This window comes from Sinocyclocheilus rhinocerous, unplaced genomic scaffold (genome assembly GCF_001515625.1).
Source record: "Sinocyclocheilus rhinocerous isolate Xijiao unplaced genomic scaffold, SAMN03320098_v1.1 scaffold1214, whole genome shotgun sequence".
Classification (NCBI taxonomy): Eukaryota; Metazoa; Chordata; class Actinopteri; order Cypriniformes; family Cyprinidae; genus Sinocyclocheilus; species Sinocyclocheilus rhinocerous.
The window spans coordinates 969,437-982,609 of record NW_015627891.1 but is presented as its reverse complement, the minus strand read 5'-3'; the positions used below and the strand labels follow the sequence as shown (position 1 = coordinate 982,609).

General features: G+C 37.9%; 1 protein-coding gene across 5 annotated transcripts in view; it reads right to left on the bottom strand.

The window, feature by feature from the left end:
- The window catches only part of LOC107736840 (adhesion G protein-coupled receptor B3-like), a 195,634-nt gene extending 184,902 nt beyond the window's left edge, over positions 1 to 10,732 (bottom strand). For all 5 annotated transcript variants that reach the window (XM_016548194.1, XM_016548193.1, XM_016548195.1 and 2 more), the window contains exons 1-2: positions 10,242 to 10,732; positions 7,729 to 8,494 (exon numbers count right to left, since the gene is read on the bottom strand). In XM_016548194.1, the coding sequence (XP_016403680.1) occupies positions 7,729 to 8,479 (751 nt within the window). In that variant the 5' untranslated portion in view covers positions 8,480 to 8,494; positions 10,242 to 10,732. The remainder of the gene's footprint in view (positions 1 to 7,728; positions 8,495 to 10,241) is intronic.
- Between the last annotated feature and the right edge of the window lie 2,441 nt (positions 10,733 to 13,173).

The window sequence follows — 13,173 nt, the reverse complement described above, 5'->3', positions numbered from 1 at the left end:
AAATTACAAAATTTTTATATGAATTTAAACAGAAATATTTGCAGTGGATGTGCTGCTTTTGAACAATTTGCCTGTGGTATGCGATTTAATGTTTTAATCACAGCAAGAATTGCTTGGCGCATGATAATTACACTTTAAATTGTGTTCTAAATAGCAAAACTCATGTTCTGAGAAAATACTTTTTGCGCAAATAATAATGATAATTTTTTTGAACTTGGCTTTGTTTGATGGCTTTGGAACATAGACGGTAACGACAGACATAAGGATGCGCTCGTTGATCAAACAGTCCATTGGTCTGATGACAGTAGAACCTCTGTTCACAGGTGTCGCACACAGACAGACAGTAGCCTAATGATAACCCCTTTCATGCTCTTCCCAATATTGTGACAAACACCATATTTAAAAGATTTAAAAGATTTGAAGGAAACTGTAAGACATGCACGTTTTATTTTCAAAATGTTTTGTTAGTGAGTCAGACAGCTATTTACACTGCAAAAAAAATAAGGCCTATCTCTTTCCATAAAAATATAGGCTATAAACATTCTAAAATATATGTTTTCCTTTTAGGCAAATTGCATAAATTAGAATAGTGATGTCTCAAAACTCATTTATAGTCCGTATCTCATATTTTCCTAATGTAGCATATTCCTATACCCTTAACTGTGTTAAACATGGTGTCACGTGGATGGAATATGCATGGAAATGATATGCAGATGACGTTATGCATATTAAAACTAGGCGTTGTAAGCTACATAAATGGCGTTTTCAGGGAGGAGACTTCATGTACGCACTTCCGCTGACTGGGTATTACAAAAAGGGAATTTTGCGCAGGTTCTGGCAAACGCATGGCTTTACAAATCTGAAAACGTTTGTACGTGCGCAAAATCCAGCTTTTGAGCATATGCACATATTTAGGATGAAATCTACGTAAAGTTTTATACATGAGGCCCCTGGACTTTTGGAGCCCATATGTATAGGAATTTTCACTAGACAGTCAATTCAGAGTAAAATAATCCTGAGAGATAAAAGTCACAGCATAATCACAGGCTAACAATAATCTTATATCAATGTTTTGACAACCAACATAATCTTCCTAAAACTAGAGAAAATCTGATATCGTTTTGATGTGAACTACTTTCAAATAATCAGGAAAGCCAAAATATTTTGGAGGCCATGATACGACTACAAAAGCTCTTGGACAGTTACGTCTGAAAGGCCAAAATGAATGGTAAAATAGTGACATATGTAAACACAGTGAACATGACGATGAGGAACATTTTGCTTACTCTAACAAATGATCACGAACAGCCTAATTGTTCTTTTTACTTGCAGTTCTCAGCATTTTTGATGCCCTAGTCACTGTGCTCGAAAGCTGATTGGATGACACTTTTAAAGTGTAATCCTCCAATCAGAAGCCATCAATTTTCCTATGCAGCATGAGAGCATAATTTTGATGATGATGCTAATAACAGGACCATATGGTCATTCAGCAGTCAGGGACCTCCCAGGAAATCTAAGCTATGAACTTGGCAAACATTTGTGGGATGTAACTGCCTGGCAGAGAAAGGATTCAAGCCTACCAAAGAAGAGGGTATAAATGAGAAAGAAATGATTTAGGAAATGCAAATCGGGTCATTTGCATAAATATTACTTCATGCCAATCAAAATTAATTAAAAATGGTGATGAAAGAGAAGATGCAGTTAGAATGAAACCCATTTGATTTGTCTGTAGCTATTCTGAAAAAAATTCAATATTCTCATATCACATATTTTATCTGAACTGTGTTATACAGGCCAAACCGGCCTCCCAGCGTTTTGAATATGCAAATGTGAATTTCTTGCTCACTTATTTATATACACAAAACATTTGAGATCACAAGCGGAGCCTTGGGATTTCTTGTTTGTCCATGTGATCAATTACAGCGATCTACCTGATTTGACTCTGTAAACAACGCAGAATGTATGATCGAAATAATTACAAAACACTTTTGCTCAGGGCTACCTTTCCCTTCATGTTTTTCAAAGTGACAGAGAAAAGCCCAATTCGGTAGATTAAAATTGAATTCAATATGCACCCGTTTATAGCTGTTCTGTCTAACAGGCAAATATGCAGGAGAGAACATTTTTGCTAACATATGGCAATCTGACAATATATTGAGCGTTTTATTGTTTGAAAGAGAGATAGCAGCTGCATAGCTGGAACCATTTATGGACTTTGGGTGCTGAAGTCACTTCTGAAACAGTCAGATGTGCAGTTGATATTTTAAAAGGTACAAAACTGTATAAGGAATATTCTGGAGTTAGGTTGAATAAAGCTCAGAGGACAGTGTTGATTACCACCATTTCCATAATTTCCAGTTGTACCTCCTTTACTTAAAAAAATAATATCTATGTTATAATGATATAGACTTACATTGGAATGAGACCCATCTGTTTCAAAAATATAATCACAAGACATAATATGGATGCTAACAGGATTTTCATGAGGAAAAAAAGCTTGCTGAATTTTTTTGTGTAAACTTGATGCAAAGTTTATAATTGTCACCAGAGCAAGCCAATAGAACCCAAAACCTGAAAATGACTGTTAAACAGTAAGATTTAAAAATATTTACATCTTAAATAGACGATTTAACAGAATTAATGAATCTAGGCACTTTATTAAAATAATACGACTTACATTTCTGACCCATTTACTTCCATTGTAAGTGTCTTTCTTACTTATACCTCCTGTTTCAAGATATTTTTAGTGTTTTTTGCCATCTACTAAAACTGCATACATCCTACAGGATTCCCTACAAAATCATGCCACCTTAAAAGTGTGTAAAGAGACAATCCAACATGATCTCATTAGCAGTCATAAGCCTTCATATGTAAACATGTAACAGTTTCATTATTCACAGCATCAAAAAACGTAAGCCTTGTAAAAATGATAAACTTTCAGGATGTACAAATGTTTAAGAAAGCTTTGAATTCATGGAATTAAGTTGATTTATTTAAAGAAAATCTATGAAATATAAAATTATAATACAAACAATATGGTCACTTTAACCTAAATACCTAAATAATGCAACATATTTAAACATTTCAAATTTTTTAAATGTTTAAAATATCTTTACATATGCTCAATTAATACTATTGAATCTAAGCATATGTAAAGTTTTTTAACTTTTGGATGCTGATGTCAATACATCCACATATCCAAAAATGTACACGTAATACAAATACCAATGAGATCAGACTTGTGATTCCTATCAAAGTACATTCATGCTGCATCTGTGCATAAAAACAGACCGTTTTGTGATATACTATGGTATTCCCCCACCCCCCAGAACAAAAGTGTAACTCATCTATAATAAAGCAGTTTAATTTGATTTTGTTGTTGCCACTCTCTGATGCCGCATACCTGTGATATCTAGAAACTGCACAAATACATCACATTTAAAGGTTGAACACACTAGAGAGTTAGCAGCGTCTATTACTTTTTTTCTTGCTGGCTTTGCAAAAACTAACACGGGCATCATTATAAAAGGCTTTAGAAGTAGTTTTACTTATATGAATTTGATTGATATGAGCTTCACAAATAATCCGTGTACCACAGAGGTTTTGCATCCTATTGGTCAATACAATTTTCATGGATGTATGCTAAACACTTCCTCCTACCTATATCAGAGTCAGAATCTTGAAGTCAGTAAATAAATCAAATGGATCCTATTTACTATATAAATGCACAATCCTGGTGCCTCTGAAATCTTGTATCAAAATGCAATAACTCGCTCTGCCTCTGAAATAACATTTCTTTTTAGCTGATATCACTAATCCCTTTTACTTTTCAACCATTCTCCTCTTTTCCTCTGGTAATAAACAATAATAAATACTATATATATATATAGAGAGAGAGAGAGAGAGAGAGAGAGAGTATAATAACTTATTGCAAATGTAAAATGGGTTGTGAACTGAATTTTACATTGACTTTAAAAAAATTTTTTTTTTATAAAGCAAGACACCTCAAGCACAAAAATAACAGACATTTAGCAAAAAAGAATGAAAAAAAAAAGACTACAATAAAGATGGATGCACGCATTCTCCCTTCAAGAAGTGACTAGAATTCAAGATGTCCTCCAAGTTGAGGGAACAATGGTGATCAACATGATGCGCTGTGACTACTGATCAAAAGTGAATAAAAGGCTGCACTATGCAGTGGAGATGCAGTGCCTTCTCATGGCCCCTGGCATCTATAAAAGGGGCCTCGCTCTTCTAAACCACCAATAAGCAAGCAGTGTTATCCTCAATATCTTCTTTGGACTGTAACAATAAACCCAAAGGGTTTTAAGACAAATTTCTCTGCAAATGCAACAATAAGAAAGTCTACAAATAATTCATTGGCACAATTAATGAAGCAATCCACCCAACACTCAGAGGTCAGAGAATACAAAATAAATAATTTCACTCTTCATTCTCATTTGTAACCATTCATGTTTCAATGAAATCTGACATTTTAAATTCCAGTGGGTGTATATTATCACATGTGCATGACTCAGCACAAACTGACACACTGTGGACATGCACTTCATTAGCATCAGCCAAATTCCCCTTTCTTGCTCTGCAACACGCTCTGGAGCACTGGGCCTGACAAGGGTCGTTTGCACAAAGTGACAGTTCAGTTCCCCCACAGATCGGAGTGCAAGAGGCCCGGACCCTGCAGTGCAGTCAGGCAAGTTTCTTCTCCACAAATGGTCAGGCAAAAGAGCAAACGGCCACTGCTGGAAGAGGGCAGACCAGTGGTGGAGAGAGAGAGACAGAGAGTAATGAGAAACAGCCTCGAGACGTTGCTCATCTTCTCCAGCAGGGCTTCATTTGTGACTAATTTAGGAGACACAATTTGGAGCGTTTGACTTTGAGCCATCACATCAAGTGTCACTGTGCCTGGAGAGGAGATGATATAGAAATAAAGAGAAGAAACGCCACTTGCTGTGATAATAAGAACGTGGGATTGCCCGCATGCCCCATTTATGGCCACCACACAAAAGCAAGGAGCCCTATGGGGACCACTGCTTAAAAAGACCATCCATAACAAGACTGTGGTACAAAAATAACTCCATGCCAAGTAAAATATGAGTTACATTGGTGCATCAACAATATAAAGGAAAAAAATAGAATATAATGCTTAAATGCCTTGAAATCTTCACCCCAAATGGTCAAAATTTCAGCATAACTTCATTCAGAGCCATTTAATCTGTTATTTTTTTCCACCAGCAAGTCCTTTATGTCACATCAGACAACCATGTCATATCAAGTTGAATGCTGAAGCTGTGAATAAATTGCTGTGCAAAACTAGCCTTGGCATCCCATTTTCCCAACTGCGGTTTCATGGCCAAGGTTGACATTTCTACAGAAATCACTAGTTTTAAAGTATGAAGGCCGGTGAGATCGATTTCACTGCTGTTTATGTGTGGGTGATGTTCAAACTTTTGTCCAAAAGTGCCACGTTGAAAATGGCTTCTAACTCCAAATGTAAAGTTTCAAACTTTCAGGGTATAAAAGCCTTTCCTGGTCACATTATGGCTGATCGAAGATGTGTCCTCAAACAAATGACTATTTGGCTGTTTTAGATTCATATCTGTTTGTTGAAATTATGGTTAGTTATAGTCAAATACATCAACCTGTTTGAGGCCATGTTCAACAAACCTAACGTGTTAATACACCACCAAAACCATAAATCCGTTACTGCAATATTCCTGCAAATGCCTAATGCCTGCTCAAGTGCATTTAATGTGCACCAGCAATATAATTATCCATTATGCAAGTCTAATATGTTTTTACATTTCAAAACATTTTACTTTCATCCTTGGTGAGGCAGCATTTCAAACACTGATGTTATCATAAAGTATAATCAAGCTCATGTTTTTGCTGGCTTGCTGGAAATCATCCTGCAGAGTGCAATGAACCAGAAAACCAGTTTTTAGTGATCCTCTCATCGCCCCATTCAAAGACCACACTTTGTTACCATGCACACAACCAGGCGTGAGAGATATCAAAGACAACCATTTATTTTGGACCCTCTCGGTACAGATCTTTTTTTGTCGTGGCTGTTTGAAGGCATGCGCTGCTGAACGCTCATCCGGGAGGGCAGAAGCTTCATTCTGACACTACAGCAGGGCTGTGTGCTCTTTTAAACCTGTGATAGCAATCCACTAAAGCCTCCGCTCTATAAATAGAATCTTTCAGTGTAATCTTCGAGAAAAAAAAAAAAAAAGGAAAAAATAAGCTGGTGCATTTAAGCTTCTCTAAACATGCAGATAGCTGAAAGTTACTGAAACATTACTTTTTAATAGTAAAGCTATATTTCCAGTGCCTATGATGATGACTTTATACAGAAATGCTTTGAGATGGGAGTTCTGTTTAAGAATTCATAGACACAGAAGGAGTGATATCAATTATAGAGTCTGTGACATAATAAAATGCTAGCACAATAACTGGGGAACAAAATAACCAATGACTTAATCTTCATTTCAAGCTTGATTCATATTTAAAACATTACCAAATGAAAATCACTCTCTGTTACAAGATCGTAAATGGAATATGACACAGTTTGGAATGGAATATAAAGCTAATTTGAAAAGGGGGATGAAAAATGAAATTGGGGGCCTACTTAACTCAACTGAACCTTGACAATTCCAAAGCACCGTGTTCCGCTTGATCGGGAAAGCTGCCACCTTCTCCCTAGGGGGTTATTATTTTCAGCTAGTGAAACCAGAATGCCATAGGATGGTTACTCCCTCTCTTTCTCTCTCTTTCTCTCTATCGCCACCTCATTATTCATTATTTTCGAATCACTGTGCTGGGATTGAAGTGAGACTGTCAGCATCCATTCTCGGCCAACCATCTCTGTGAGCTGTTGTCCTTTCACAGTATGCTGGGTCATCCCTGCCTCCAGTTGATCTCTATCTTGTGCCAGTTGTGAAATGTTACAGATGCTAATTAGCTGTAATATCGGTGACCCCGATACCGGTCCATTATGCATCATCCCCCCATCAGAAATGTTTATTACTAGCAAATTCCTTCTAAGGCATTTGTGGCAATCTGTTGCTGCCAGCATCCGTGGCAAGAGACAAAGCTGGACAGCAGAGGGACGATTGATCGCTTGTCATTGATGGAGGCTGACAGCAGCATAACAATTACATTTAGGCCAAAAGGCTAAGTATGGTGTCAGGTGCTTTAACTAAGTTCAAATGACCCTCTTCATTGCCAAAGCTTTTCCAAAGACAGTATTCAGGAATTTTTTATTGCCATTTGGATTTGCGATTAAGTAGTGAACTCTGAATTCCAAAAGACTGAAAAACATGTCAATGTTTACTATATTAAAATAAAAAAGAGATAACATGATGTAAAAAATACATTAGACTTAGTACCCCTGTTCCAAAAAAGCAAAAAAAAAAAAGTAAAAAAGGCAATTACTTAATCGCAATCCAGGTGGCTACACTTCTGACATAACATTAAAAAAACATAAAACACATCAAGAGTAAACATTCCTGTTCAGTACACCCAGAAACTGTTGTAAAACTAAACAAAAAAGTCATAGACATCAGTAGCAGAGCACAGCAAGCTGTTTTTGGTGTTATTTTATGTGGAAGGGTGGAGGAATACAAGGGGGCATCATAAAGACAGTATAATTAAGCTGTGAAATGATCTCCAGCGTTAACGGCCTGCAGATGTCTGGTTCATACTCACCCTCCTTGGATGGGCGCCGCACCTCCGTGCTCAGATTGCACACCTGCGCCGAGCGCACCTGAGGAGTCAGGCATCCTTCGGTTTGGGGATTTAAAGGCAACACCACGTTACTGAGCATCAGCATGCTTTCAGATTCCCCATCGCCTAAATGTTGTGGGCAAGTGCATTTAACGTAGACTATTCCACACGATTCAGCTTTCTCTCCTTTCAAGCAGTTTTCCAACCACGTGCATAACACCTGACATCCAAACTGACTTGGGCTCGCCTTGTTTAAAACCACAAACTCCACCACAGACATTTCCTCATCCTCTGTCTTCTTCGTCGTCAATCCGTTGTAGTCGTACGGAAACACTCGCCGGAGCTGCACAAAATTTTTGTCGTAATGCAAAAACACATAAATATTCTTGGCGTCATCACAAAGGTGCACGATGGACTCGTTGATCCTCAAAAGCTCGTTGATCTTCTCGTGAGAGAAGTGATCGAACTGGTAAGCCAGCAGAGAGAATTCAGAACAGCTAATTTCTCGTTTGTAAAGTTTTAGGTAGATGCTGTATTTGGTAGGATCAGGGTTCTCCAACGTCCATGTGCAGTTTGTGAAGTTCTTGGGAAACATTTCATTTATCGAGTAAGATCCATAGATAACTCCTTTTACCAGCGTGGAACACCAGAAATCTTGGGCACCAGTATATCCAAACATAACCAGGAGATAGGTGGAAAATATATAAATCAACAGATTACGAACAGCCTTCATCCTATGTCATTTGGCCTGCAAGAGAAACAGAGATGCACTACATTGTCAGCCTATATGGTGTGAAGTGATGCTTTTTCAAAGAGTTTCAGTCCAAGATCTCCTAACTATCCAATTTAGCTTTGTGTTAAACACACACTTACCTACATTGTTCGTTTGAACCGCATATTTTCAATCATAAACTACCATCTCGATTTTATAGAGATCCAAATGATCCTTTCCATGGGAATGCAACACATTTCGGATAAACATTGCCACCTTGTGGTGTTTAATAAATTGGGGGTAATAACTTTGGGCATCTGCTGTGGCAGGATAAAACTGCATAATATTTAGCGATCAAATTATCATTTAATATGATCATTACACACATAATGATCTTTACCGTGTTTGAATGACTGACAGTGTCGGACACAATGATCATTGACATTCAGTAGCTTTATGGTCGTTATAATAAGTAGCGACTCGATCGTTTGGAAGGATAACAAATGGCTGGCATAGCATGGCACGAACAAAAAAGACATTTTGGCACAATAAAACGCTTTGTTTTTTATTCATTCGAGGGTAATGTGTTCTGCAGTGATCTACATGTCTGACCGCATAATAATCATCAAGCTACATATCTGTCTGCACATACACTGAGATTTCTAGTCAACTAAAAACACACTACATTTACTAAATACCGTCTTTTATATAATATAGAGAGATCATATCCGATTGACTGGATGGACTATAATGCCGTGATCTATGCAAAGATTAAAGAAGCTTTACTTCCATCATCCAATTCCCTTATTGAACGCAATCTATGCTTTTCATGAGGCAAAAACTTTGATTTCGATGTAATGATTTTGTCTCTGCGACGATCTGCTTGCTATACGTGTCTCATCATAATGTGTGCAAATGTGTTGAATTCTTAAATATTCTATAGCTAAGTCTGAAAGAAAGGCGGTGGAGAGGGAGAGAGAAAGAGAGAGGGAGATCCAGCAGAAGAGAAAAGCTATTCGATGTCCTGTTTGCATGAATCCTGCAGGCATTGCAGCTGTGTGCAGTGTCACAGCATTCCAAAACCGAGCCTTTATTTTCATTCTTTAATCACCTTAAATGCGGCACTACTTGTAAGACATAGCAAAACGCATACGATGCAATATACAGAGAGGTTATACACACGACTATATAGGACGAGACAGTATTGGCGCACATTGCTACCGTCGCGCGCTACTTTTCCTTTACATCGATGTCGCGTCGCGCGCTTGCACTTTTCGTTGATTATCACGGGAGCGTTCCAGTTTGTCGCGTCGCGTCACGATCAGTAATACGAACGGATTAGAAAAAAAAAGCTGTGGCGACAAAAATAAATCAATAAAAACTGCAGCGACGTCTTTTCATATTCATACTCTCCCACAAAAAGAAGTCTAGCTTGATTGTCAATCGTCAGCGCAAACCTGAATGTGGTCACCAAAACGGATTTTACGATATACAGTCAGAGCCAAACTCCATTCTGTGTCATTTGACTGCGAAACTCGTCGACCATCGTTTAACTTCACACTGGCCCTGGTGTAACGTTCGAGTCCTCTGAAACATTGACGTAGTTTGTATTGCATTAATCAGAATGAACTGTGGAACTCAGATCTTTAACTCGTTTATGCACTGAAGAGGGGTAAACTTGGGCGAGGGCCATCTCATTATCGTTCAAACCTAGGCTACATATTTATCCATCTATTTATCAATAATAATATTAATATTAATATCAATAATAAATAGGTCTTACCTTGCACTCTGAAAGCTATGGCTATTTTTCCCACATACTTGGAAACATCCTTTAGAAATGAAACGTGTCGCTCCCCTGCGAATCGATATCTCCCATTGCCGATGATAGAAGTCTAGAGCAACAAGATGGTCAATGAGCAAAAATGCATTAGACTCCAGGCTGGATCATCATCTCGCTCCTTTTTTTTCCCACCTCAACGCAACCAAGTGATGAGAACGCAACAGAAGTGAGCGGACACTAGAACGAGGGCTAAAAATGTTGTGAATCTCGACTGATCATTAGTCGTTGTCTGCCCGTCCCTCAAGAGATGCCCAGGTCGGGTAGCAGGTAGAGCGCAATCCCTGACTGATGGAGGATGCTGCTGACTCGCTGTGGAGTGAGATGGAAAGCGCTTTCTCGCCGAGCCTCAGGACTGGAGCTGCAATATCACGTCACTGCCACTAAGATAAGGCACGTATGGACGTCTCGAGCTGCGTCTCTCACCATCTCACCCCCCTTCCCCTGGATAACATAGAAACTCTTTTTTATGGGAAAATCAAGGCAGAGGAATGTCCCTCGGACTGGAACTAACGACACAGGGTATTTTCTGCGACCGCATGGACTATTTTAGCAGAAGCCAATGGAATAATAATTCTTAAGAGTCTTGTTTCCCGTGGAATTACGTATTTGCATGAGATTTTGAGAGATGTGTACAGGAACTCGTGAAGTTGCTTCATCGTCTTCCTTATCGCACCATCATTAAGAACTGGATTTTTTGGTCTCGAGAAAATACTGTATTAATTAGCCTACTTGTGTTAATTAAAAAAAATAAAAACTTGTAGCCACTGAGAATATGTTCTAAGGACAACAAAACTTGCTAAACTTGGGAGATATATCGACGTAAAATAACAGTTGGATTTGAATTCAGACGTGTGGAGTGAGATGGAAAGCGCTTTCTCGCCGAGCCTCAGGACTGGAGCTGCAATATCACGTCACTGCCACTAAGATAAGGCACGTATGGACGTCTCGAGCTGCGTCTCTCACCATCTCACCCCCCTTCCCCTGGATAACATAGAAACTCTTTTTTATGGGAAAATCAAGGCAGAGGAATGTCCCTCGGACTGGAACTAACGACACAGGGTATTTTCTGCGACCGCATGGACTATTTTAGCAGAAGCCAATGGAATAATAATTCTTAAGAGTCTTGTTTCCCGTGGAATTACGTATTTGCATGAGATTTTGAGAGATGTGTACAGGAACTCGTGAAGTTGCTTCATCGTCTTCCTTATCGCACCATCATTAAGAACTGGATTTTTTGGTCTCGAGAAAATACTGTATTAATTAGCCTACTTGTGTTAATTAAAAAAAATAAAAACTTGTAGCCACTGAGAATATTTTCTAAGGACAACAAAACTTGCTAAACTTGGGAGATATATCGACGTAAAATAACATTTGGATTTGAATTCAGACGGGACTGGACTAGATTGGACTGGACGATTTTCTTGGACTAACTTGGATATGTTGAGAGAATTTCTTTGTTTTTCTATTTGGGATTGTAATTGCAGTCAGCTAGGCTGTCCGTACAAGAATTCACCAGGAGACCTACTTTCCAACAAAATGTCATAGGTAGTTATTTTTCATACAAAAAAATGTGATATTTACAGCTCTTCTCTCGCCAAAAAAGAAACTGAATAAAAATGAAATACAGAAGAACATACAGTTTTAATCCATTATGGTAGTAACAATAACAATCCATTATGGTAGTAACAATAACTTAGTATTTTGGGGACAGCAGTATTGTGTGTAGGAGGGTGATCTCACTCAATTATCCCTCGATAGACCTCTAAAATCACATGGACAAGCAAAGTTAGCTACTTTAAATAAAATGTTTACTTAAAGGTCACAATGACGGAATTTCGGATTTTTTAAAAGAACTGTAACTTACATTACTAAGGTGATGCAATAGGCTATGTTAAGATTAGGCTATTCAACGCAAACTGACAACTCCACTAAACGGCAATCATCTAAAATTATACATAATCACAATACTTGTGATGCGTTCACGACGTACCGCCAGAAACCGATCTCAATGCAAAGCGCATGAGCAGCGTACTGTTGTAACGGTTACCTAGGAAGATTCTACTTTATTTAGCGACAAGTGCAAATAGGCGCTCTGACTGACTTGTAATCTAACATTGTCAATAGGCCTACTAAATCGTTTGAAAAACACGTTGAAAACTAAATACTTGCATGGAGAAAAAAAAATATAAACATTTCGATTTGGGGGGAAATAGCAAAAAGCCGATTTGGATGATCCGTAAACTAGTTCGCCAAATAACAAAGGCGGTGAATAATAATAATTAAAAAAAGACCTTAAGACCTTATATGGTCACTGATTCCTCTTTGGATCCGATGCCCCGGTTTCGCAGAGGACAAACAAGTTGGAGATGGATGGAGGTCTCTCAACAGATGCTCATGCTGCAGTTGGATGAAAATTGGACCGGAATAGCCCACACTACAAGTTGCCTTACCATATATGTTTAAAATATATATATAAAAAAAATTATTTCATTTATTTAAAAAGATAATGTGATGTTATACTGTAAAATATATTTGAATATATATATAGGCTATATAATTTATATAATATATTTATACATATTAATATATATTTTTATATTTAACTAGGCAATACGAATAGACTTCTTTTACAGTAAACAGTTTTTACAGTTTTAAAGTTTCATTACAATGTATAAAACTACCTGCCTAGCTACAGTTTGGGGGTAATTCCAGTAGCCTCCGATGTAATTTTCACTACAATCGATCATTGAGACGACAGATAGCTCCTATAATGCTAAGGATACAACGTCGTCACTGAAGTGTCGGTAAAGTTCTGGTTACCAAAGCTGCGAGTTATATTTTATATAACCACAGAATTATATATAGGCCTACA